General features: G+C 42.1%; 1 protein-coding gene across 5 annotated transcripts in view; it reads right to left on the reverse strand.

Annotated features, from left to right (window-relative positions):
• Positions 1 to 26,307, reverse strand: part of ADARB1 (adenosine deaminase, RNA specific B1) — an 84,311-nt gene that overhangs the window by 12,317 nt on the left and 45,687 nt on the right. For all 5 annotated transcript variants that reach the window (XM_021398354.1, XM_021398355.1, XM_021398357.1 and 2 more), the window contains 4 exons: positions 13,991 to 14,105; positions 9,855 to 10,023; positions 9,162 to 9,310; positions 8,404 to 8,572 (listed from right to left, as the gene is read on the reverse strand). In XM_021398354.1, the coding sequence (XP_021254029.1) occupies positions 8,404 to 8,572; positions 9,162 to 9,310; positions 9,855 to 10,023; positions 13,991 to 14,105 (602 nt within the window). The remainder of the gene's footprint in view (positions 1 to 8,403; positions 8,573 to 9,161; positions 9,311 to 9,854; positions 10,024 to 13,990; positions 14,106 to 26,307) is intronic.

Raw genomic sequence — 26,307 nt, forward strand, 5'->3', positions numbered from 1 at the left:
ATGTTGAAAAAGGAGTAGAACAAAAATTGTACCCCAAGGAAACAGTTTATTTGCATACCTTTACTGAGGATGAAAATGGAGGAAGTGTGCATTAGCTTACTCACCTGTCATTAAAAAAGTTTGCCCTAATGTATGAGTAAAAAATACTTTACTAACAAAAAATAAGGCATATATATTACACTGAATAAAGTTTTTTATTTTTTATGATGGTGAAAATGCAAAGACACACAAATTAAGCCTCCTTAGGTTAGGCATATCAGGTTTTATTTTTCTTGAACAGTACTTGAGTAATGGACAGAAATTTTTAAAAGGCCAGAGTATACCTCTGACAAGCCTTGGCTCCCTAAATCAAACTTTTGCCAGATCCACTTTTGCCTGGCTTCCAGATTAAGTATTTCTAGAGCGTGTGTTTTGTTGCTTCCTCCCACCTCCCACACCTAGTGACCTTGGCTGGCACAGAAAATGACAGCTGAATCTTGTCTTGAAAAATCTTTCAAAACCTTTTGATGAAAACGAGAGGAGGATTTTGGACACTTATACAGGCTTCTGCAAGGTGAACTATACAAATCTGTATTACAATAGCTATTCTGTAGTAACTGTCCATGCCTCTTGTTTTGCTGGAGTGAGCTTTATCATTTTTACTACTTTGGTGTGTGCCTGTGAGCACTGGATGACGGTTGGGTTTATAAAATCTGCTTTAAATTTCAATTGTTTTGATGAAATAATATGTAATAAATAGAGATACATAATTATTTTAGAAACTGGTCATGACTCAGATAAACACAAAACTTAAAACAAGTTCTATACATTGCAACAGTGGCAAAAAGGAATACACAGAGACTTGTTCTTATTCATACTGTACTTCTTTCTGGCAAGCCATAATTTCTCACTCCCATTAGAACATACACTAAAACCTCCTCTACAGGCATATACATACTAAGAAGCTATACCAATATGATGCATAAATTTTCAAAAAGCCATAAGCCTTCTGAAACCTGACATGGTAAAACTGACTCATCCTCGTTCACAAGCATGACTTGTCAGAACATTTGTCAACAAAAGCTATCAATTTAGTACTAAAATTTACTGAAACCACAATTTCTTTTGAAGTGAATGGGCCAAATTCTGTATAGGTTCACTATAAACCATGAGGTGCAGAGCACAGAGTGCAAAATTTATTACAAAAAAATGTTAATAAATTCAGCTTTTCTATTTTTTCTACCAAGCCAGTGAAATACCTAAAAATACAATTTTTTTCTCCACATTAGTACATAAGTAGCATGAGAAAAAGGTTAAGTAACTGAAGCTGCGTAAATCAAGTTTGCAAACTCAAATCTTCTGGTGCTCACATTGAATTTCTAACACAGAAATGAACCTTTCCACTGCAATGCCACACTGCAGCACCACACTGCAGCGGACTGGATGCAGATCCTGGCACAGCGCTCAGGTAGGAGAATTTGACGGCTTGAGAAAGTGGTAATGGAAGAAAATTCTCCATCACTAATTTAGCAATTTAAATCTCTTCTGCAACAGCCATGGGGAAAAATACAAAACTTCCACAAAAATGACTTAATCTTGGGTCCAAATCGTAAGACTGGGCAGACGACAGAGTGAACCAGACCCAGACAATACCTTTTCTCACCATCGAAACAGGAAAACGGCACCACATTTGCAATTAAAAAAAAGCAACAAAGCACAAGATTAAGCAGAAAATGGCTGCTGCGTTATGTCAGTGGAAATACTGACATGTCTACAGGCTTGTAGATATGAGTTTCACTGAAGAAGAGAGCCTCAGCAGGCAAGCAGACATTGTCCCACGTACAATTTGTCGCAGGAAAAGCTTGTCTATATGAGCATGAAAGATATACCTTCTGTGGCATATTCTGATGATATTCACTTATATGATATTCTGAGTGTTCTGGTTTTAAGTTACCATAAGAATCAAGAGGTTTTCTTTCACAAGCTTTATAAAATATCAAACTAAATTGACATTCTAAATACCAGCTTTTATGCTGATACAAACCACAAGCCACAAGATGTAGCTCCAGATTGTCAATACTTAAATAGAGCAGTCTCTACCTGAGTTGAGTGTCCCAACCTCATTCCAGTTGATGGTGATTTATTCAGTATCCAAGTAAGGCCATTTTTATTTGCCCGAACAGCTCTCCATCAATGAGATTGCTGTCTAGTGCAAGGGAAGCTAGGGCACCTTGTGCAAACAGGGATACCCACAGTCAAGCAGCATGTGATATCCCTTCACTTTTTCTCTGCAGTTCCAGAAGTGATGCGCAACACAAGGAACGGCAACCTGACATGGTGCCAGTAAGTTCAATGGATTGTTTACTTGTACTAAACTGACTCTCTTAAATTCTGAGCAGCCTTTTGTGACACAGAAGTTCCTTCAGACAGTCACTGAGTACTTTGTTTCACTACCAAAGGCTCACTAAGATGATGTATAACCACAACTATGTTTGATAGGGCACCTCACTTTCTAAAGTTCTTCTAGTAATCATCAGAAAAATACTTAAGCATAAAAAGGAAAACAAAAGCTATATATCAAAACCACAGCTCTCCTTATTCCTCAGATTGGATTAACCAATTTACTGCAACAGCCCTTATTAGGTCCTGGATTAAGAGTTTCTCTGTTCCCATCACCACACACATTAGCTGCTGCTGCTCTTCTGGGACAAGAAAATAGAAAGTAAGTTTATCTAACTATTTAGTCACAGAGCAGCTCAAAAGGTTAAAAAAGCATAGGGAGGATTACAGTAAAAGGATGCTGTGAACTGTAGAATGAAGTTGCACCCTATCATTTCCCCAGCACTAAGCCTGACTGCAGAGGATTCTGCATATTACAACCTTCATCCTCCTCTGTCTTCTTATTTAATTGATTGTATGGCTCTCTGTAAAGTCAGAGCAGTGATATGATTCAAGTTTAAAAAAGAAAAAAATCTGAAAAACGGGGAGGAAAGGGGAGCAGCTTGATTCTCAAAAGGTCAGAACATAAAAGCACTATCAGGTCCTATCCCTGCATTGTGGCTTGCCACAGCTATGCTATGTCACAGCACTGAAACATCCCTGGCCTTGCATTTTGAAATCTTTGTTCAGTTTACAGCACAGCTCCACAAACAACTGCACAGAGAGGGGCAGTGTGCAGGAGGGGTTCAGCAGTTGGGCATGGGTAATGGTAGCCTCCTAAAATTGTTTTGCCACTAGAAAATACACTATGGAAAGCAAACTCCCAAACTCAGCTTAGAGTTAGCTTGCTTTTAGAAAGCAAGCAAGCACTGAACCAGTGAAACTTCTTCCTGTAGATAATCTCAGCAGCTTCAGTGGGGCCATTCTGCTGAGATAAATGAGGCAAGATGCAGCAAACTGTGTGAGGAGCAACAATTTGCTCAGTCTGACCTGCACATAATATGTACCCTTAGAATATGAATCTTTACCTTTCTTCTCTTAAATTCCTTATTATTTTATATACAATCATATATTCACTGTTTGCTATGAAGAAGAAATCATGTATAATTACATACATCTCCCATTTGGTATCAAGTTTATTATTTTGCTGAAAATTTAAAATCAAAATTGCACCAACAGATCACCATTTTTGATGAAGAAATTTCTTGTACAAAAATCCTGCTTCACAGTGAGCATGTTTTGCATAAAGAAGTACAACCACCTCAAAAATTTCAGATGCAAACAAAAAATTACTCCAATTCAAAACTGCTGCTGAGTTGTCTCCTTGGGAGCCCAGCTCAGGCTACCCTGTGTCTATACTTCGCTCTAGAGCTTTGAATTCCCCATGTACACTTAGGTACAAGTGAGACTAAAAGAACAAATCTTCCCTGTCACCAAGATTTTGCCATGTCCTCTGCCTCATCTAGGAAGTAACCCTGCACCCAGCCATCCACTGGTTTTTGAAAGGGGAGAGCCAATTTTCCTTCTATATTACCTGCTATTGCTCTGTAGTGCCTGTATCCCATTCAAAGACACTGTCATCGCCCTCTTTTGCCATACAAATGTATATGCCTGCTGACTAAGTTTTTAAATGGCACTGTGACCTTGTTATGGCACATATTATCAACACTAGCAGGTTACAGTTTACCTCCTACTCAAAGCTGGTAGAACACTTTTTAGGCTCCAGATGTCCTCCTTCTCCAGGAACAAAATCTTTCCCAAGATTCTGCTGAGGAGTTTGAATTAATTCCTGAAAGCCTTGAATTTATTTACAGGTATCATTTCCACAGAAACTACAACAGATACAAAGAGCACAATAACACTATTTGATAGAGCACATTCTCAGCTACAAAAAACTATTTTTCAACATAGTCACCACCATTAGCTTTGCATTTTCGCCAGCCACAAACAAGAGCCTGCATGCCATATCTGTCAAAACCTGCATCAGAAGTGACCCGCTGTTGTTGCTACTGAAATGCACTACCCACCACTTCACTGTGCTCATATCCACTGTTTGGTCTTTCTAAATGTTCAGCAAGCATTAATGAATGTCAATGGGTGCAATTTTTTCCTCATGGAGGAGTTTAATGGCACATCTTTGTTTCATACACACTTCCATGCCAGATGCCCCTCTGCTGCCATCTGTTACACGGCATCAAAATGTAACAGAATATTGGTGGGAATGTTCGATCTCTACTGCCACACCACCATCTGCCTCCGACATCACGGGCCAACATCATAAAAGTAAGCATTATTTTTGGAGCAGCCTTTGTATATTCACCACTTACATGCTATTCACTGCACAAAGGACAGGCAGAGCTGATTTCATTCACCTAACCTCTCTCTCCTCTCTCTCATGTATATATCTGATTTCCCTTTGCTTTCTGAAGAGATTAACTCAATCTCTATGATCAGTGTCTTCCTTTCTTGAGCCACTGTAGCAACAGGCAGCAACATCTTCATGCAGAGCAGAGTCAGTCTTTTTCTTCAGGTGGCCTATTCACTACAATTTAGGTCAATAAGTATAAGAAGTCCACGGTCTTTGACAGCAGCACTTCTCAAAAACATCTTTCTACTCATCCTGAGGTCAGATTTTCAACTACAGACAGTAAGATTTATCTTCCCTTGCAGCTGAACCTAGGCTGTCAGCCAGACAGCTCTGATGTGTCCCAGCATTTCTGGCGTTATCTGGATTTGCGGCATATTGGTAAACCCGTGCTACATACTGGGTGATGGTTTCCCATCCCTTTCTCAGAGGTTTTTAATCTAGGTGCTGCACAGCCATCACATATCAAAATTATGGCATTCAGATCTCCCACTTGGACTAAGATCTGTTCAGAAGAAATTTTCTTCCCATTGCTGTTCAGAAAGAACACCATCTCTGCCATGGAGCTTTCCATTTAAAATAAGCCTCAAAGTCTAAAAAAAGCTGGATGGGCAAAAACGTAGCTGCTGAACATACAGCCTTTAGTGAGCACACAGAGAATTTTCAAGTTGTTTCTGTGCCACCTCATCAGTCCCCACTTAGGTGGTGGGGTCAAGAAGGAGAAGCCATCAGGGGGAATAAACAGAAAGAGTTACAAACTTCCATTTGGATATGACACTGTAAATAACACAAAGTCAGTATGTTAAGTATGAGATGTTCTTGCACAGCAAAGAAGTAATATTTTTCTCTCTTCTTTGATAGAAGAGTGTCAATGACTTTCCCTTTACACAACTGAACCATTTCTCAATTAAACCACTTCTCAAATCCCAGAGCCTTCCTAGCAAGGAAATAGGGTGGAAAAAAGCAATTTAATTCTTCTTATCAAGACAGCAAACCATGATTTGAATGTTTTGTGAGAAATTAAGCAACTATTTGAAGCCAGAAAGCTTGAAATGAATGTAGGGGAAAAACATATCAAAAAGGACAAATACATGCATAATGAAGTACCATAAAACAAGCTGAGGATCTCTTTTTAAAACAAATGCATGCATATAATGCCACCAAACAGGTATTCCTGTCATAGAATAAAGTTGCCCTGAAATGTTACCAAGACTCTAGGATAATTCTGTTCGAATGCTCCTGATCCAGATGAGAGTACATTCTCTTTTACCTACACAGGCCTGTTGCTGTTTTCCACAGCTTTTTACCTGGCGAAATCATTAAGCGTTAGAGTTTAGCACCCCTCATTTCCTTTCTACCTAAAGCACAGCTATCAAGTCTCTTGACTTTTTCTCTTTTTTCCTGCCTCTTCCAACACAGGCACAAAGTGCTTTTTCAGGAGGTTACTTAGGGAAAGAAAGGGATGCTGAGTATCTGCTACCAGCTAAGGGAGAAAGAGGTGAGCTGAGCTAGCTGGAGCAAAGCAGCAGATTCAAGAGCTGTTTCATGTGTGCAAACTCAGCCCATGGCACAACACAAGCCCTGGCTTGAGATGGCTAAGCCTGCCAACGTACAGTCAGCCCAAGGATGCTCATCCACTCTTGCATTAGATCTCACCCATTCTACTTTTTAGCACACTTCTTTTGCAGGATAAAGAAGCTCAGCAAAAATTTTGTAAATTTCTTGGATCTACCTACCAAGCTAAGGAGGGTACTAGAAAGCACACACATTAACAAAGCGTTCAGAGGCTGAAAATAATAGCTTGGGTTATGCATATAATCCACGCAGATATGGCTGTTCATACACAAAGAACATTCTTCCTGCTCTGGATTGCCCATGTAGTCCTCCACACAGTACTTATCCACATGTTTTCCAGGTTGGGACTGTGAATCTTTGGGAAACCTCAGCACACAGGGCAAGGGCATTCTGGAGCACTGACCACTAGAAACTACATAGCAAAGCATTCTTTCAAATTTAAATGGACAAATCATGGTCATAAGTGTCAGGGAAATGTAAAAAAGAAAAAAAAAGAATATGAAAATTTGGGCCTCCTTACCCGTCATATAGTCTTTGTTCTGTGTCAAGGGGTTCTATTTGCCTCCTTCACTGGCACAAACAAAATTATTCCCATTAGCCCCAAGGAGAGGTGACAGCTAGCTACGCAAGCGACAGATGGATTCTGTTCTGCATCACACAAAATCAACAAAATAGTCAAATGTGTTCTAGCTCAATAACTGCCTTCATTTTTTATTTGCACTAACAGCAATGACGATGTGATAAAAGAAGTCAGTGAATGCAGCTTGAGTACTACATTGGACGGTAAGAAGAAGTCATTGATATGAAGCTGGAAAATCTGTTTTGTGCATTATTGAAAATATTATTTTAAAAAATTTCGATGTCATCTTTGTAGAACTACTTTTCAACAACCTACTGCTCTAGCTTCTGAAAGGCCTTAACCATTTATGTTAGAGGTATTTAAACTAAAGTAAAATGTCTTTCTTTGGTGGGGATGATGATTACTTGAGACAAGACCAGAGGAAAAAAGCAATTACTTAAATTTCATCCTGTATTTTTTTATTTGGTGTACACAGTTCATAATTATAGTTTGAATATATTTTTCTGTGTTAAAATACACTCAATAAATTTTGCATCAGGCTGTGACTTGACAGAACAGCACAGCTATTTCATTTAAAAAACAATTGAAATAAATTCAGCCACAAAACCTGGTATTCATTATCTATTTCATAAGAAATATGATTGTCTGCAAATACACAGATTCATTTAAAAAACACCACAACTCTCCCAGATTTCTGAAACTGTTTTTAAGGATACTACTTCTAAATTTGGTGGGCTATCATCTGTCTATTCCCAGTTTTCAAAAAATCTTTCAATCTTTCAATATTTGTCTGTCAATAATGACAAGAAAGAAGGTATTGGATAAAATATAAATAAAAGTACTTGAACTGGAAACAAAATGTTTAATTACAGTAAAAATATTGAAACTAAAATTTAAATAATTGTAAAGTTAGAAATTAAAAGTGCCCATCAATTAACTGGACACACACACACATATATATATAAAGTATACTTTTAAAAAATTCTTTATATATATTCATAGTTTTATATATACCCTCTCTATAGCAATAGTATAAATCTAAATCTGTCCATGGAATACATATCTCTCATTGATATACAAGGATGTACACCATCAGAAGAGATTATTTGAATTTAACTAATGTAAAACATTTATCACACTGTTTTGCTAATGCTACGCTGGGGGTGGGAGGGAAAAGGCATTCCTCTGATATTTTCCAGTGATATAAATACAAAGCAAAGCTGTCATGACTTGAAGTACCTGTAATAATAGATAAGGTTTTCACCTCACTTCTGAAGCCAGCAGGAGGTCTGACACCAACTGCAGGTGAGTAATCAGAACTTTATCACTGGAGATACAGCCATGCTACAACTAAGCAATGAAACCAATCAACAACTTGCACATTCATTACAGCTGCCATGCATCCCTCCTTTCTTATTCAGCAGTAAAAGGCAACAGTAGAAAAAACAATTATTTAGTCTCTCACCTCGCTATCTTGTCACTGCATGACATAGTTAGTAGCCTTTCTCCTTGCAGTACTCCATCCCATGTCTGGATAGTGGTAGTAGAGCGCACAGGGATCGTCCCTTCCCCAGATTCTATTTTTGTTCGAAGCTGCCCTCTCGCTTTGCGGTTTGGATGTCTGTCCCCTTGATCTAAATGACAAAAGTTACAATCAACCAAGAAACATTATCGAAGTATCTTACATACAGCATTAAATGAGAAGAGTTTATTAAAGTTATTTGCCTGCATAGCTGCTGTTCACATAACAATTTCTATCATTCCTTGCAATTCAGCTTCAGCAAGACATATATAAAGTCTTCGAAAACACATTTGCAATTAAACCAAACTTTTCATCAGGAAGTACAGTCAGCAGGCAATTCTTAAATAGTGTTTGAGGCATTTTAATATTAGAATGAAGTCGATTCATTCTAATACTAGAATAACAGACAGAGAATAACCATTAAAAATGGAAACACTGAGATGGCTTGATTAGTTTTGTAAGAATGCTTGCTGAATCACTGGCTTATCTTTGCTGGCATTCAGCCTCTTAAAGACCATGTGGCTGATCAGTCTATATCTAAATTCTACAATATGGTAATAACAGCTCAGATGTTTTTGAGAGATCTTTGACTAATACACATCTACACTAAAAGGAAAGAAGACACTTGAATTTTAACTGTCAATTCCACATGCTTGAATAATACTTTAAACACCAATACTAGAATATTACTGCTGTCATACCCTCTTGTGCTGCTTCATGTGGTGAGAAAATTCTAGCATCTCCACAAGGAGATGTGCTGATATAGAGATGAAACTGCACATTCTCCTTCAGTTTAAAACCGCCTCGCTCTGATTTGATAAAAATGGATTTTTCCTGATCATCTTTATTGCTGAAACAGAGAGGAAAGCTAAAGTCAAAAACAAAATTAATACATAAATAACATGATTTGCTCAGTCCTAACAGGCATTAAAAACAAACGCAGGATGTCTGGAAATTTTACAGTATAACTCTAACAAGTTATTACAAACATCAAAATGAAAAGTCAATGGAGATGATAAATAGAGAGCCTTTTATGTTCACCACAGTGGGCTTTGGAGACTTATCAGAAAACAAAACAACATCACACATTAGACCACCTGAGATGATTTTGATCTACATGTTTACTGATTACAAAATGATTTCCAGCAATTTTCTATGTGCTGCCTTCTCAGGATTGACAACGAATCAAATACATGTTTTGTTCATGTCAAACTTCAGGGTAAAAATCATGAGCTCTCAGTTAAACATCCTAATGCAACAAGTGGTACTTTACACATCAGTTTGTTTCAGCAGGGCACTTCAGAACAAGTGTTTCATCTTGAAATTATTAACAGACACATTTTTTTTACAGCTTTTCAGCTGCATTGGGCCAGCTTATCTTCCCATAAGCTTACCTTAGATAAAGCTCAAGTTGTGTATATAGAAATTTAAGCAGGCACCGTCGAGATATAATTTCGGCATGGCAATCATTTAATGCAAGACCACGATCGCTCATGTATTCACCATTGATGCATTTTGTTCCTGTAGAAACACTTATTACCAGAGCATCTTTCACATCTGTACCTGGAAAAACAAAATTTCAGAAGGAAGATACAATTAAAATCACAAACAATTTAGCAAGAGATCTTCCTGTAGAATTCAAACAAGGCTCTTTTTTACTCTGTTCCTTTTTTAATTTTTTTTTTCTTAGGATTCTTTCTTAAAAGCAAAAGGTTTACTCAGACTTATCCAGTATGGTCTATGGTTCTTGAGAGTTCTTCATTTTGGAGCTCAGATAAGTTAAAAACTGAAGATCTGTAGGGAAAAATTGCTGCTTCAGGAAGAATTATTCAAGCTCAAGCTCCAAAGATGATGGTTTTTATCTGAGCTCAAACAGCCAGCTGATTCATAGCATGTAACTTTGGCCATATATGCAGATATTCACAGCAACTCAAAATTTATATTGTTAAAATGCATTCATTTATTTTAAAAAGACACAGAATGGAAGGGTATTAAGCTATCAGTTTGAAAGGTAAAACTAGAGAATGAAGGAAGTTTGAGTGCTTAGACCACTGCAGAACTTATCAGCAGTACAGGTCTCCTAGGGATGTACTCCTTGGTGTTAAATAATTTGGCACAACAGAATTTAAAAATATTTTCTGTGTTTTCTATACAAACAATTACCTTTGTCATTAAATAAAAAAAAAGTCAGCTCCATTAAGAACTCAGAAAGATGGATCAGAACCTTACATCCCCCTATCAAAATAAAGCAAATAACACCAGAGACAGAAAGTGGCCACCCCTACCAGCTCTCACTGCTTATGAAATAAATATTCATCAAAGTACAGCCTTGACAAAAATGGATGAGGCCAGCTGCCCCGTCTCCTGCATGTGGAGGAGAAGTGGGGAGCCACTTCACTGCTACCACACAGCACAGTTGTGCAAGGGGGTCCAGGCACTCTCCATATACTGAACATATACTTGCAAAGCCCATTTCTAACTCCATGTAAAGCTAGTTCTTCAGTTAATCAAAATGTATCTGCATGTTAATTAAGTCTTGATTATTTTGGCAAATGTCTTTTATGAGAATTTTGGACACAGATACAATAAAACCTTGCTAAATATGATGAAATTAAAAAAAAGAAATACAGTTCTACAGCATGTTCTTCACAGATAGGTCATCATTATGAATCACAGAACCATAGAATCACAGAATGGCTTGGGTTGGAACAGACCTTAAAGCCCACCCAGTCCCAACGCCTGCCATGGGGTAGGACCCCTACCGGTGGGACACCACCCACCAGCTCAGGTTGCCCAAAGCCCCATCCAGGCTGGCCTTGAGTACTGCCTGGGATGAGGCACCCATAGCTTCTATGCAGACCATTCCAGTGCCTCACCAACTTCACTGTGAAGAATTTCTTCCTTATATCCAATCTAAACCTCACTTTTATAGTTTAAAACTGTTACCTCTTGTTCTGTCATTACACTCCTTGATAAAGAATCCTCCCCAGTTTTCCCCTAGGCCTCCTTCTAAATATTGAAAAGTTGCTATAAAGTCTCCCCAGAGCCTTTTCTTCTCTAGCAGTTTCTCATCAGATGGGCTTCACGAAATATTTTGGTTTCTTACTCCACATACGCTTGGAGTATGTACCTGGAGTACAAAGCCAGTGACAGAAGACATTCAGAGTCAGAGCTTCATTTAAATCATCCAGGATACAGCAGAATTTTTTACAAACTTACATTTAAGGACCTGTATTAAAAACACACTACTTGCTTTTATGGGTTGTATAACAATGAAAGCTATGGACATCAGAGAAGCTAGGGCAGAGTGATCTCTTATCTCAGTCTTGACACCAGAGATAATTATTTTTAAATCATTTTTTAAATGGTCATAGAATCACAGAATGGTTTTGAGCTGGAAAGGACCCTTAAGATCATCTAGTTCCAACCCCCACGCTACAGGCAGAGATACCTCCCTCTTGACCAGGTTGCTCAAAGCCCCATCCAGCCTGGCCTTGAATGCTTCCAGGGAGGGGGCATTCACAACCTCGCTGGGCAACATGTTCCAGTGTCTCACCACCCTCACAGTAAAGAATTTCTTCCTAATATCTAGTCTAAATCTACCCTCTTCCAGTTTAAAGCCATTTCCCCTCATGCTGTCACTATCTGCCCTTATAAAAAGTCCCTCCCCAGCTTTCCTGTAGGCCCCTTTAGGTACTGAAAGGCCCCTATACGGTCTCCTCGCAGCCTTCTCTTCTCCAGGCTCAAGAGCCCCGCCTCTCTCAGCCTGTCCTCAAAGGGGAGGTGCTCCAAGCCTCTGATCATCTTCATGGCCCTCCTCAGGACCTGCTCCAACAGTTCCACGTCCTTGTGCTAGGGGCTCCACAACTGGACGTAGTACTCCAGGTGGGGTCTCACAAGATGCAACCCAGGATACGGTTGGCCTTCTGGGCTGCAAGTGCACACTGCCAGCTCCTGTTGAGGCTTTCATCAATGGACACCCCCAGATCCTTCTCTTCAGGACTGCTCTGAAGCCATTCTCCACCCAGCCTGTATTTGTGCTTGGGATTGCCCCAACCCAGGTGCAGGACCTCGCACTTGGCCTTGAACTGCATGAGTTTGGCACAGGCCCACCCCTCAAGCCTGTCCAGGTCCCTCAAGATAGCATCCCTTCCCTCTACCTTGTTAACTGCATCACTCAGCTTGGTTTCATCTGCAAGCTGAGTGGTGCAGTTGGTCAAAAATGGTCAAAACTATAAAGTTTCCTTCAGTCATACTTGTCAGACTTCTACAACAGTCAATGTTCCACAACCATTCTGTGATTTTGTGGTTCCTTATTTTGCTTTGCTTTTACAAGCAGCTTTTGCTTCCCTACTAAGCTATGATTATCTCAGTCCTCAAGACTTCTCACCTTCCTTCTGCCTTCTCTCCATTCCCTGAAAGAGGGCACTGAGTGAGAAACTGGCTTGGTATTTGGCTGCTGGCCAGGGTCAACTCAGCCAGAGATATATGGCAACATGGCTTGGGCCAAAAGACGCCAGGTCACACTCCCTGTTCTAGAGCATGCAATTACTTTCTACCTTAACTAGCACTCTTAGACCTCCAAAACAAAATTGGAAGGCCCCTACAAATATCCCCACAAGAGGAAAGGGCTGGCACTACCCAAAAAAATAGAAGCTAACACGCAACCCAAAAGAACAAGAAAAAAGCGCACAGCACATGGCTGCATAAAGGCCATCCAAAAGAAATGTGGCCGTACATTTATCATTGATCTTCATCTGATTTGTACAGCTAACTGGAAGTACCTCATGACAGGCACAAAATGAAGTGCCCACTGACAACAGGCCCAAAATGAATGTCCAAGTCAAGAGATCAGCTGGACTGAAGAAAAAGATAAATCTTAACCTATGGAAAATTCAGGGACAGAATGAATCAGTTTATGATGAAGTAGATCAGTTTATGATGAAGATTCAATGTTTTCAGTGTTCTGGCAGAGCACGTATCACAGGACAGCAGTCAGAGACCCAGGACTATATTGCTGTTTGCACATGCACTCTAGAGACAGCTGCTGAAACACAAGCTGCTTTCTTTTTTACTAAAACAACCAAAACACAAAGCACTAAGAATGAAATACAGCACTACAAACTAAACAAAGTGCAAAATTTTAAAGACTTGGAAAGCAAGCATAATATCTTACATAATATGCCAAAAACAAGAATGCCATCTCTGTGAACAATGTGATGAAATGTATTTTAGACTTACTTTCAAAAAGTTCCACACTTCATTTTAAAAAGTACTTTAAAAAGATCTATTTTGTAGACTGTGAGTTATCTCAGAATTCTCAGCTACACAGAAGACAGCAACTCTGGAAACAGACTAATCACCTTTATCCAATATTTAATTGGTATATTTAGTGCACATTCAGGATTAAACAGTAAGCATATACTTCAATACTTCAATACTGCTTGACTGAAAAAAAAAGAATATAACTTCTTAGAACACAAATAAAGCTTTGATATTTAGACAGTGAAAATAGTATTTTTTTCTTTACCTGTTGTCATGACAATTCCAGCAAGGACTTTTCTACGTGCATGTGGAGATGTGAAATTTTCTGTCAAATCACTGAATTTATCTACAACCAAGCGTGCAACAGCATCAGCTAAAACCTGTTGGATCACACAGAAATGCACATTAGAAAATTAAACAACTTAAAAAAATACAACAGCATTATTTTATAAAGATTTGCATTTTTGAATGATTCAACACAACAGATTAGAAGTGCGTGTATTGTTCATTTTGAAACTAGGCAAAGACTTTGATGCATCTTCAGTATGTCAAGGAGGTGGCCAAGTCTAATTTTCAGGCACACTGAACACTCACAGCTCTTTATATGGAGAAACAGAGTTCCGTGTGCTTCACGCCTTTTAAAACAGGGTCACACAGCCCTAAGACAAGCATCAAAATATCTAATGTTCATGATATTATCAACATCTGAGGTTTAGGAGAACAACTGAATAAATAGATCAGTCAATATTTTCATGTTCAAACCTCAAAATACATCATTGCAGCATCAACATTGGACCTGACAAGAAGATTGATGTGTAAAAACAAGCCTCTTCAAACCAACGTGGAAACTCTTTATAACAATCAAATTAACTACCTAGTTACTACATATTATGAATTAATTTGTTTTAAACAGTGGTTAAATTTTCTTCTCTTTTTTTAAAGACAAGACACTTGCAAATTTAGAAGTGGTACATGTATAGCATACCTATCTCAAAATTAGGAAGACTCATCTCTTTCACCTTAAGGAAAACTTGAACAATAGTCACAGCCTTGTAACCTGCCAGCTGGGCTGACAAGCAACATCAGTCAGACTGTAAGGAGGACTAACTTCTGATACTGATGAAAACTTCAAGCTCTTGCTGAACTCTGACAACAAACTGCATTCAGTTGAACACTGCAGCTAATCCCAACTGCTGCTTTCAAGGTAGTTGAAACCATAAGAGCTAGAGATTAATCAAAATCAAATTCTTGAATTTTCACCTCAAAAGAAACTGAAAAATAGGGCAACCTATGCAACAATAATACTTTTGAGTAAAAGCCACCATGTAAACCTCTGCTGGTGGTACTAGCTGGTTTCCACATGCAAAGTCCAGCACCTCAGTGGCGCACCCAGGAGCATGGTTAGATAGTTCCAAAGGAATGGCAGAGAAAGGAAAGTTACATGTAGAACAGAAACAGCTGAAATGAAGGAAAACCCTCTCAGTTTTTTTTTAGAGAAATTAAGTGTCCATAGGAAGAGGCTCTTTAAGATCAATGGCTCTTTCAGACACCACCACCACAACCACCAGGCATGAACAGAACTGACCATATCAGGAACTCAAGACTTCCATTATCCACAGGAAAATCTAGGTTTAAAAGCCTCTCTGTGCAGCTCCCTGAAGCCAAATCCCATAACTGGAGTACCAGGTATATGACTGGATTCTGCTGACTTCTGTGGTATCTGAGACACTCTGGGGTTACAGCCTGGTCCTCTTCAAAAGGGCACAGTTCTCTGCCAGATCTGCCAGTGCCATGCAGATGCTTTAGATATGGGAGCAACTAATGTGTTGCTAAACACAAGCATATGCAACAAAATCAAGCCCAATAGGGGACTGAGAAGTTTCTGTCTACAAACTGTCCATGCCCTTCCAGTATGGAAAGAAAATCATCCCTCCCACACCTCCAAAGGCAGCCCAAGGCAAATCTGCAGCACTGACGAATTTGAACATAATCTGTTCCAAAATCAGACTGCCACGGTCAAAAGAAATGTAAAGAGAGAGGACTTGAAGACTGTCGGTCTGATTCAGCATCACTTCCTTACTCTTCTACAGCCACAACTGCAGATCACTGCAGGGATAAGAAATGAATAGAGTTTCATTCCAATGTTTTACCCATAAACCCCCTGGTGAAATTACTGATACTGCTTCCCAGCTGTAAGCTTTATGCTCTCACTTCTATATAATATGTTTTTTCTACTCAACCTTATATCATGTCATGCTGGAAAGTAGAACCTAGCTGGCAGCTAACAAGGCATCATGCAACATAAAATTGTGTTGAATATCATTATGACAAAATATACTATGGCAGAAGAGTGAAACTAACTTTTCCAAATACAGATGCATCTGGGAGAGCAAATAGATTCAAAGTATCAGTCTGTCAGAAAAGTTTGCCATCCAGGTAATAACCGATATGGATCACCTCTTTACTGAAAAACATGAGTGTGAAGATCTGAGGAGTTTTCCCCAACACTGAACTACACTAAAATTCTGTAGAGCAATCCAAATCAGAAATGGTGACCTGAAATTCTGAATCAAAACGAACCTGTTGCAAAAGGTGAACATACACAAATACTTCTCCCAAGATCACTGAATATGGATCATTTGCTGCACCGACCCTCAATCTATCTGGCTAAATGAAGGCTGATTTACAGAGGCACATAACCTCCCATACCCTGTGGGAACCAGGGTTTCCTTGAGAAACTTCTTGACAAGAGGTAGAATTGAAACTGACACGTTTTTCTGGAAAGAAACCCATGCCTAGGTTATCTGCTGATACTGCCAATGAGAAGATAAGAAAGGCTCTTAGAGCTACTAAGACAGTAACTGGGTGGAATGCTCACTTACAGGGTGGATACATTAGTTTTGTTTTTTTTTTTTTTAACAGGTCGTTAGCAACAATAGAGATGGACTGTTTTACCCCAAGGGTTTACTCAATCACCTAACTTGTTTGGACAAGTATTAGAGAAAATTTTAGAATCATTTCAGGCTTAGGAAGCAGTGATACTGTTACAATATTGTTATGGTTTTGTGATTTTTGTTGTCGGTATTCCACATCATTACATCATGTAAAGCACGGGCAGTTAAAGAGTTAATCCCCTGGGTACTGCAAACTACCTTTTTTGGTGTGGCCCTCTGAGGGGGAGGGGAGGAGGTGCACTCCCCAGGGGTCTTTGCGTTGGAGGGGAGGGGGTGAAGCCGTGTGGGAGACGCGGGGTCTGTTCCTTCCTGCCCGGCGGAGAAAGCACGTGGTCCTCCTGCAGTTTACTGTGTAAGATTTTCAGCCTGTAAACCCTCTATTATAATTCTACTAGCCTCATTTTGATATATTTAGTAAAATTAGTTGTTCCTCCTCAGATTGGTGCTGCTGTTTTTGTGTTAGATCCGCATACGAGTCCCCTACTTTCCCCTCTTCCCTTTGTTTTCCCAGGTTGCGGCTCCGCGGCTTCTCCGCCGCTTTAGCCGCCGGACCCCCCGGGGGCTGGCCCCTACTCGCCGGCAATTTTTTTTTTCCTTTCTCTTTTCTCGTTTTTTTTTTTTCTCTTTCGGGCCTGTCCCCCTTGTCACGGACGCGGACCCTTAGATAATACCATGACAAATACTGGTGGAGAATGCGGGCAATAGATCTGCTTTCAATTTTTGGAATGATGCATAAAGGATTAACGGTAATCATGTTCCTCGGAACATACTGGTTTCTGGTTAAGGTTATCATGTTCTGTGTTGGAGTTGTGTGTACATATAACTACATAATGGCGCTGATGGAGATACCGGCCTGGTGCTTGTACCTCCCAGAGGGAATGGCTAGTTTTACAAACAGCACCGTGGTGAGGCTGGCTTCCAGGTTCTCCTCTCAGTTCCTTACGCACCCTTGGAATTTCAATCTTGCAATCGTGATACCAATAGCTTTGAATGTTTTCCTCCTAATAATAATTTACATTACGTGGAGGAAACTCTCCCCAAAACCGGAAAATGCTGAGTGGCAGGGAATATGGAGAGGCCTAGGGAAGATGTTAGAAACATGGGGACCCCCGGTGTCATGGGATTTCACCCTTGAACACCTGTGGGATCCTGAGAAGCTCGGTCAGTTTTTGAGTCAGGGATGGTGCGGCCTAGGCAGATCTGAGGAGGCACAACTTATTTGGGGCCTGGCTTGTGCTTATCGAGCTCTATACAACACTGTTCTTGAGAGAGAGAGTTTCCCGGCTGAAATTCGAACCAGAGGGAGAAGTCCCCAGGCTAAACCTGAGCAAGCACAGGAGGCACCAGTATCCGTGGCAGTTGCTCCTGTGGAAAGACAGAAAGGGAAACGAGTGTCCTCGCGGCTGGAACGGAAGGAAGAAGCGGAGAAGGTAGAGGAAGATCCAGGCGAGGGGCCCTCCCCAAATCCATCATCATCAACAAAGACAACAGAAGATAACCAGAGACATGGAGGGGATAGTGAGGAGGAAGGCATTGCTATTACAACTGTCCGCCGACCTCTGAAAATGACCGAGATCATAGGCTCAAGAAAGGAGTTTACACGGCAACCAAACAAAACCATTGTCACCTGGATGCTACGGTGTTGGGACAATGGGGCCAGCAGTGTGCTCCTGAATGGTAATGAAGCTCGCCAACTAGGGAGCATTGCCAGGGACGCAGGCATTGACAGAGGGATCGCCACCCTTTGGGAACGAGTGTTATTAGCTGTGAAGGAAAGATATCCCTTCAAAGATGACCTCGAGCCTCAGAGGAGAAAGTGGGACACTGCTGAAAAGGGCATTCAGTATTTGAGAGAAATAGCTGCGGTGGAAATGCTGTATGACCCCAGCTTTGTTCCTAACAATCCACACCAGCAGCATGATCCCGAGAGAGTTAGAAGTACACCGGATATATGGCGGAAACTCACCAAAACAGCACCAGCCCAGTATGCCAGTACACTGTTAGCCACATTTGATAGATTGGAGGACCTACAGAGAAGACCCCCTGTTTATGAACTGATTATTACACTCCAAAATTATGAGCAAAAACTCCCCCCAAACCACGCTTCTATTTCAGCTATCTCAGAGGTAGGAGAAAGATTGGCGAAAGTGGAGAAGAAACAGAATGGTTTAGTGGAGGATGTGTCCCTCTTGATGGAGTGTGATGAACCCGTAGCAGTATCAGAAACACCTGATGGAGATCAGGATGATCAGAAGAGCCTAATGAAGAAGCTGATCAAAGTGATGGAAGATCATGAATGCTCCTCCTCACCTCTATCATTAAAAATCTCAGCTATCAAAGGCAGACGCCTTCCTGCTCAAGCAAATGATGGTGGCAGATCTATGGCACATGCCGCCTTGTGGAGTTACTTACGCGAGAATGGAGAAGACATGACAAAATGGCATAAGAAACCCACTCCTGTACTACGAGCACGGGTGAGAGAATTACAATGCAGATTAACCACCGATGAAATTGCTGAAGTCACTACAGGTAACCAATAGAGGGGCCCTGCCCTCAGTCAGGGGAGGGAAAGGGATAATAGAGTTTATTGGACTGTGTGGATTCGATGGCCTGGCACTTCAGACTCACAGAAATACGAGGCACCGGTGGACACTGGTGCGCAGTGCACTCTAATGCCCTCGAGTCATGAGGGGACAGATTTGATTTGTATTTCTGGAGTGACTGGGGACTCTCAAGAATTGACTGTGCTGGAGGCAGAAATAAGCCTTACTGGTAAAGACTGGCAAAAACATCCTATTGTGACTGGTCCAGGGGCTCTGTGTATACGTGGTATTGATTACCTTAGATGGGGACATTTCAAGGATCCCAAAGGGTATCAATGGGCCTTTGGAGTAGCTGCTGTGGACACTGACAACATTAAGCAGCTGTCTGTTTTGCCTGGCCTGTCAGAAGATCCGTCTGTGGTGGGGCTGCTAAAAGTAAAAGAGCAACAGGTACCAATTGCCACAAAAACGGTGCACAGGCGGCAGTACCGCACCAACAGGGATTCCTAGCTCCCCATTCATAAGTTGATTCGTCAACTAGAGAGCCAGGGAGTGATCAGCAAAACTCACTCACCTTTTAATAGCCCCATATGGCCAGTGCGTAAAGCCAGTGGAGAATGGAGGCTGACAGTAGACTACCATGGCCTGAATGAAGTGACACCCCCACTGAGTGCTGCTGTGCCAGACATGCTAGAACTCCAGCATGAACTGGAGTCCAAAGCAGCCAAGTGGTATGCCACCATTGATATTGCTAATGCCTTCTTCTCCATTCCTTTGGCCACAGAATGCAGGCCACAGTTTGTTTTTACCTGGAGGGGCGTTCAGTATACCTGGAACCGTTTGCCCCAGGGGTGGAAACACAGCCCAACCATTTGCCATGGGTTGATTCAAAGTGCACTGGAACAGGGTGGTGCTCCCGAGCACCTGCAGTATATTGATGATATTGTTGTGTGGGGCAATACAGCAGAGGAAGTTTTCAAGAAGAGGGAGAGAATAATCCAAATCCTTCTGCAAGCTGGTTTTGCTATTAAGCGAAACAAAGTGAAAGGGCCTGCACAGGAAATTCAGTTCCTAGGAGTAAAGTGGCAAGATGGGCGTCGTCACATCCCAGAAGATGTGATCAACAAAATCACTGCCATGTCTCCACCCGCTAACAAGAAAGAGACGCAATCATTTTTGGGTGTAGTGGGCTTTTGGAGAATGCACATTCCAAACTATAGCCTCATTGTAAGCCCCCTTTATCAGGTGACACGGAAGAAGAATCATTTTTCGTGGGGCCCTGAGCAGCAGCAGGCTTTTGAGCAGATTAAACAGGAGATAGCCCGTGCCGTGGCCCTGGGGCCAGTACAGATGGGAGAGGACGTAAAGAACATCCTCTACACTGCTGCTGGAGAGAAAGGTCCCACCTGAAGTCTGTGGCAAAGAGCCTCAGGAGAGACTCGAGGCCGACCCCTGGGATTCTGGAGTCGAGCGTACAGGGCTCGAAGAGGGCTACACTCCAACTGAGAAGGAGATCTTAGCCGCGTATGAGGGGGTTCGAGCTGCTTCTGAAGTAATTGGTACTGAAACACAGCTTCTTCTTGCCCCTCGACTGCCAGTGCTCAATTGGATGTTTAAAGGAAAGGTTCCCTCCACCCATCATGCTACTGGAGTAAGTGGATTGCATTGATTACTCAGCGAGCTCGGATGGGGAATCTCAGTCGTCCAGGGATCTTAGAAGTGATCATGGACTGGCCTGAAGGTAAAAAGTTTGGAACATTGTCAGCGGAAGAGGTACCACATGCTGAAGAGGCCCCACCGTACAACGAACTACCAGAAAAGGAAAAGAAATTTGCCCTGTTCACAGATGGATCCTGTCGTATTGTAGGGAAGCATCGCAGATGGAAAGCTGCTGTGTGGAGCCCTACACGACAAGTTGCAGAGGCCACTGAAGGAAAAGGAGAATCCAGCCAATTTGCAGAGGTAAAGGCTGTCCAGCTGGCCTTAGATGTTGCTGAACGGGAGAGGTGGCCAATGCTTTATCTTTACACTGACTCATGGATGGTGGCAAATGCCTTATGGGGGTGGTTACAGCAGTGGGAACAAAATGACTGGCAGCGAAGGGGTAAACCTATTTGGGCTGCTGAACTGTGGAAAGATATTGCTGTCCGAACAAAGAATATGGTTATAAAGGTGCGTCATGTAGATGCTCATGTGCCCAAGAGTCGAGCAACTGAAGAAAAGCAGATCAACCATCAGGTAGACCGAGCCGCCAAAATAGAAGTGGCTCAAATAGACCTAGATTGGCAAAACAAGGGTGAACTGTTTCTAGCTCGCTGGGCCCATGAGACCTCGGGCCACCAAGGAAGAGACGCGACGTGTAAGTGGGCTAGAGACCGAGGGGTGGACTTAACTATGGACGCTATTACACACGTTATCCATGACTGTGAAACATGCGCCACAATTAAACAAGCGAAGAGGATGAAACCTCTCTGGGGGGAAGGGCGATGGCAGAAGTATAAATATGGGGAGGCGTGGCAGGTGGATTATATCACCTTGCCACGAAGCCGCGATGGTAAGCGTTACGTGCTCACCATGGTGGAGGCAACCACTGGGTGGCTCGAAACATATGCAGTACCCCATGCTACCGCCCGAAACACCATATTAGGCCTCGAGAAGCAAGTCCTGTGGCAGCATGACACTCCAGAAAGGATTGAGTCCGATAATGGGACTCATTTCAGAAATTCCCTTGTGGACAGTTGGGCCAAAGATCATGGCATTGAGTGGATCTATCACATCCCCTATCATGCACCAGCTGCTGGTAAAATCGAGCGGTATAATGGGTTGCTAAAAACTATGTTGAGAGCAATGGGTGGTGGAACATTTAAGCACTGGGAGAAGCATTTAGCAGAAGCCACCTGGTTGGTCAACACTAGAGGATCAATCAATCGAGCTGGTCCTACCCAGTCTAGCTCCCTACATACTGTAGAGGGAGATAAGGTCCCTGTAGTACACGTAAAGAGCATGCTGGGGAAGGCGGTTTGGGTTCTTCCAGCCTCTGGAAAAGGGAAACCTCACCGTGGCACTGTGTTTGCTCAGGGACCTGGGTCCACGTGGTGGGTGATGGGGAAAAGCAGGGATGTCCAGTGCGTACCGCAAGGGAATTTGATGCTGGGGGAGTGCAGATAGTGATTCCATGTATATATAGGCATATAGATACGTATGTAATGTATGTTAATTATTGTTCGTTTGTATATAAATATATGTTAAGCATGATGTAGTGATGTGGAATAAGGGGTGGAATGTTATGGTTTTGTGATTTTTGTTGTCGGTATTCTACATCATTACATCATGTAAGGTACGGGCAGTTAAAGAGTTAATTCCCCGGTTACTGTAAACTGCCTTTTTTGGTGTGGCCCTCTGAGGGGGAGGGGAGGAGGTGCACTCCCCAGGGGTCTTTGCGTTGGAGGGGAGGGGGTGAAGCCGTGTGGGAGACGCGGGGTCTGTTCCTTCCTGCCCGGCTTAGAAAGCACGTGGTCCTCCTGCAGTTTACTGTGTAAGATTTTCAGCCTGTAAACCCTCTATTATAATTCTACTAGCCTCATTTTGATATATTTAGTAAAATTAGTTGTTCCTCCTCAGATTGGTGCTGCTGTTTTTGTGTTAGATCCACATACGAGTCCCCTACTTTCCCCTCTTCCCTTTGTTTTCCCAGGTTGCGGCTCCGCGGCTTCTCTGCCGCTTTAGCCGCCGGACCCCCCGGGGGCTGGCCCCTACTCACCGGCAATTTTTTTTTTTCCTTCCTCTTTTCTCGTTTTTTTTCTTTTGGGCCTGTCCCCCTTGTCACGGGCGCAGACCCTTAGATAATACCGTGACAAATATGTAGAGGACTTGTTACTATCTGGAATAGAAAAACTGAAAGTAAAAGAGACTACAAACCAACACCTGAATTCCTTAGGAAAGCATGGACTAAGAGTGTCCAAAAATAAATTGCAGTATGTGGTAAAAGAAGTTAGATACTTAGGACATATATTCTCTGAAGGTAAACAGAGGATAAACTTTGACAGGATTAAGGGAATTGTGCGACTCCCTCTTCCCAGAACTAAGAAGAAATTAAAAGAATTCCTAAGTTTAACTGGGTATTGAAGACAACTTGGGTTGTCTTCCTCTTCATCTTCTCTCAGACACCAGAGACTGTTGGCCCAGATCCCACCACGAGAGTCTGCCATCCACAAGTTCCAACCTGGGGACTGGATATTGATCCAGTCTTGGAAGGAAGCTAAACTCCTACCCAAGTGGGAGGGACACTTCCAAGTTCTGCTGATCACAGAGATAGCTGTTTGAGCCACTGAAAAAGGTTGGACCCATTATACGCCAGTTAAAGGACCCATCAACCCACCTCCACACTGTGGGGACTGGCAGGTTCAGATCATGCATGACCCCCTACAAAGCATCTTAAGAAGGACGCCCTCATCTGTCTCCTAGACCCAGCTACTGATACGTTTAAAAAAGCCCAAAATCATGGTATTGCTGGTAATTATGACTGGTCTCAAAGGAGTTCGGGGTATAGGCTGGGAGAAGGATGATAAATTGAGAAGGGAAGCAGGATACCCTGTGAAACTATCGGTAAATGTAACCAAGACCGTGGTACCCCAGGTTATTCAGTGTGATGCTTGTCAGGTGTTAGTCTGTGGAGGCCTGAAGGCTCAGTGACAACTAACTAGTGAGAATAAGTACTTCTGCTCCAAGAATCAGGAATAGGTATTTAGGGGACCACCATGTCCTGGATGGAGTAATGTGTGGTGGACCACCACCTATAATGGATGGACTTATTCACCAGGTTGATCCAACTCCTTCAGAGCTTTGAGAGATCAAATCAGCATATTTAAAATAATTGCTTAGCTTAATTGCCAGCCCCTGCAGTGTAACCCGATAATGATAATGATTTGAAAGGCTGATAAATTTGTTAACTGTACTTATGGTTTTGGAGCAGATGTAACAGGAAAAGTCAGTGGCCAGACTGAGGATAGCTGTATGGGAATCATGGCCCAATGTTACTAACTTTACCCAGAAAGAGAGAGACCCTGTAGAAGGAGAAGGGTGACATCTCAATAACCCCATTATAACCGTTAAGAAAATAAAAGAACTCTGACAGATGTTTGACATAGAAACAGGGTATGGGGAAGTGAATGCCATGACAGAATGGGGAAAATATACCATTCAGAGTCTCAGTCATAGCGACTGTTACGCTTGCGCTTCAGGGTGACCTGCTGCCCAGGTGGTCCCCTTTCCATTGGGATGGGCCCATGATCTCCAGGAAATGGAGTGTATGATCACACTCAACCAGAAGACTACCTAGGGAAATGAAACTTGTAAGTCTCTCTCTCTTTTGTTCCCCCCTCTCCATAGTGGGAATACCAAAATTTCTCCCATATTCTCTATAGCTGTTAGTAACCATACAGCCTGTCTTTCACAGCAGGATGGGAATGCTACCAGGTTCCTGGGGGAATTCGCCCTGCACACTGAGACCCTAAAAATTGTGAAAGATGTGGTGAGGAACTATTCGAGACTGAGAATCCCCAGCACAGATCTCTGGTGGTACTGTGGAGGGAAAATCCTGCAGTCTACCTTGCCTTCTAACTGGAGAGGTACCTGCACACTTATTCAATTGGCTATACCATTCACTCTGGCATTCGGAAAAGGGAGTCCTTGAACACAAGAAAGGAGCAAAAGAAGTCTAGGGGTATTGTCTGATGACAGAATATACATAGATTCTACTGGCATACCCAGGGGAGTCTCTGACGAACATAAAGCGAGGAACCAACATACAGCAGGGTTTGAGTCTTCACTATTTTGGTGGATAACTATTAATAAGAATGTAGATTGGATCGATTATATTTACTACAATCAGCAGAGTTTCATAAATTATACTAGAGATGCTATAAAGGTGATGGCAGAACAATTAGATGCCACTAGTAGGATGGCATAGGAAAACTGGATAGCATTAGACATGATTTTGGCTGAAAAGGGGGAGTATGTGTGATGCTAGGCTGTACACAGGGCAGTATTCCCAACAATACTGCCCTGAATGGCACCATAACTAGGGCACTGCAAGGACTCACTACTCTAGCCAATGAACTGGCAGAGAATTCAGGAATAGACACTTCATTTACTTGACAGTCAGAGTCTTGATTCGGTAACTGGAAAGGAGTAGTAGTATCCATACTTATATCTTTAATTGCGGCAGCAAGGTTTTAAACAGCGATCGGCTACAGAACTATCCCCCATGTTAGAGGACTGGTCCAGTGGCTAATTTAAACCACCCTATATAAGCAGATGTCAGTAGGGCCACCACTGTAAAGATGTTGATGTTATGGGAAGAAATAGATAATGGTGATCAGGACAACCTCTGTGCAGAAGAGAAGCATGAAATTATGCTGTCAAGGCTGGATGTCACCTACACGACCACTCCTTAATAGAAAATGCAAAAAGCAATAGTTATGTAAATAAAAGAAGGGGAATTGTGGGAGACGACGTATTGTTTTTGCATAAGTAAAAGAATGTGGTACCAAAGGGACATACCTCAGAACCCCTGATACCAGGTAAGTTTTTGTCTGTGGAGAATGTGCATTCTTGTAAGATAAAAGGAATTGTACTAGTCTATTTTTAGAGCTATCAGGTGGCGCCCGAACAGGGACCTGAACGAACAGGAACTCCAAAGAACGGGGACCCGAATGAACGGGGACCTGAACGAACAGGGACTCCAAAGAACAGGGACTCGAATGAACAGGGACTTGAACAAACAGGGACTCGAAAGATGACCATGGCTGAAGCTGAGTACCAGACCAGCGTCCAGGAGAAGCTGCCACTTATAACTGGCTCCTCTGCAGCAGGACTGGTGTTTCTCATTGCTGTTGTAGTCGTCATTACTGTGGGCAACAGAAGAAGGGGCTCGGAGAAGCCTTGCAGAGAATACGCTGATAGAAGCGGGAAGGGCTCGGAGAAGCCTTATGGAAAATACGCTGAAAGAAGCGTGGCAGGCTCGGGGAAGCCTGGTGGAATGCACGCCGAAGGGAACGTGGCAGGCTCGGAGAAGCCTTGTGGAA

Source organism: Numida meleagris, chromosome 5 (assembly GCF_002078875.1).
Source record: "Numida meleagris isolate 19003 breed g44 Domestic line chromosome 5, NumMel1.0, whole genome shotgun sequence".
NCBI lineage: Eukaryota > Metazoa > Chordata > Aves > Galliformes > Numididae > Numida > Numida meleagris.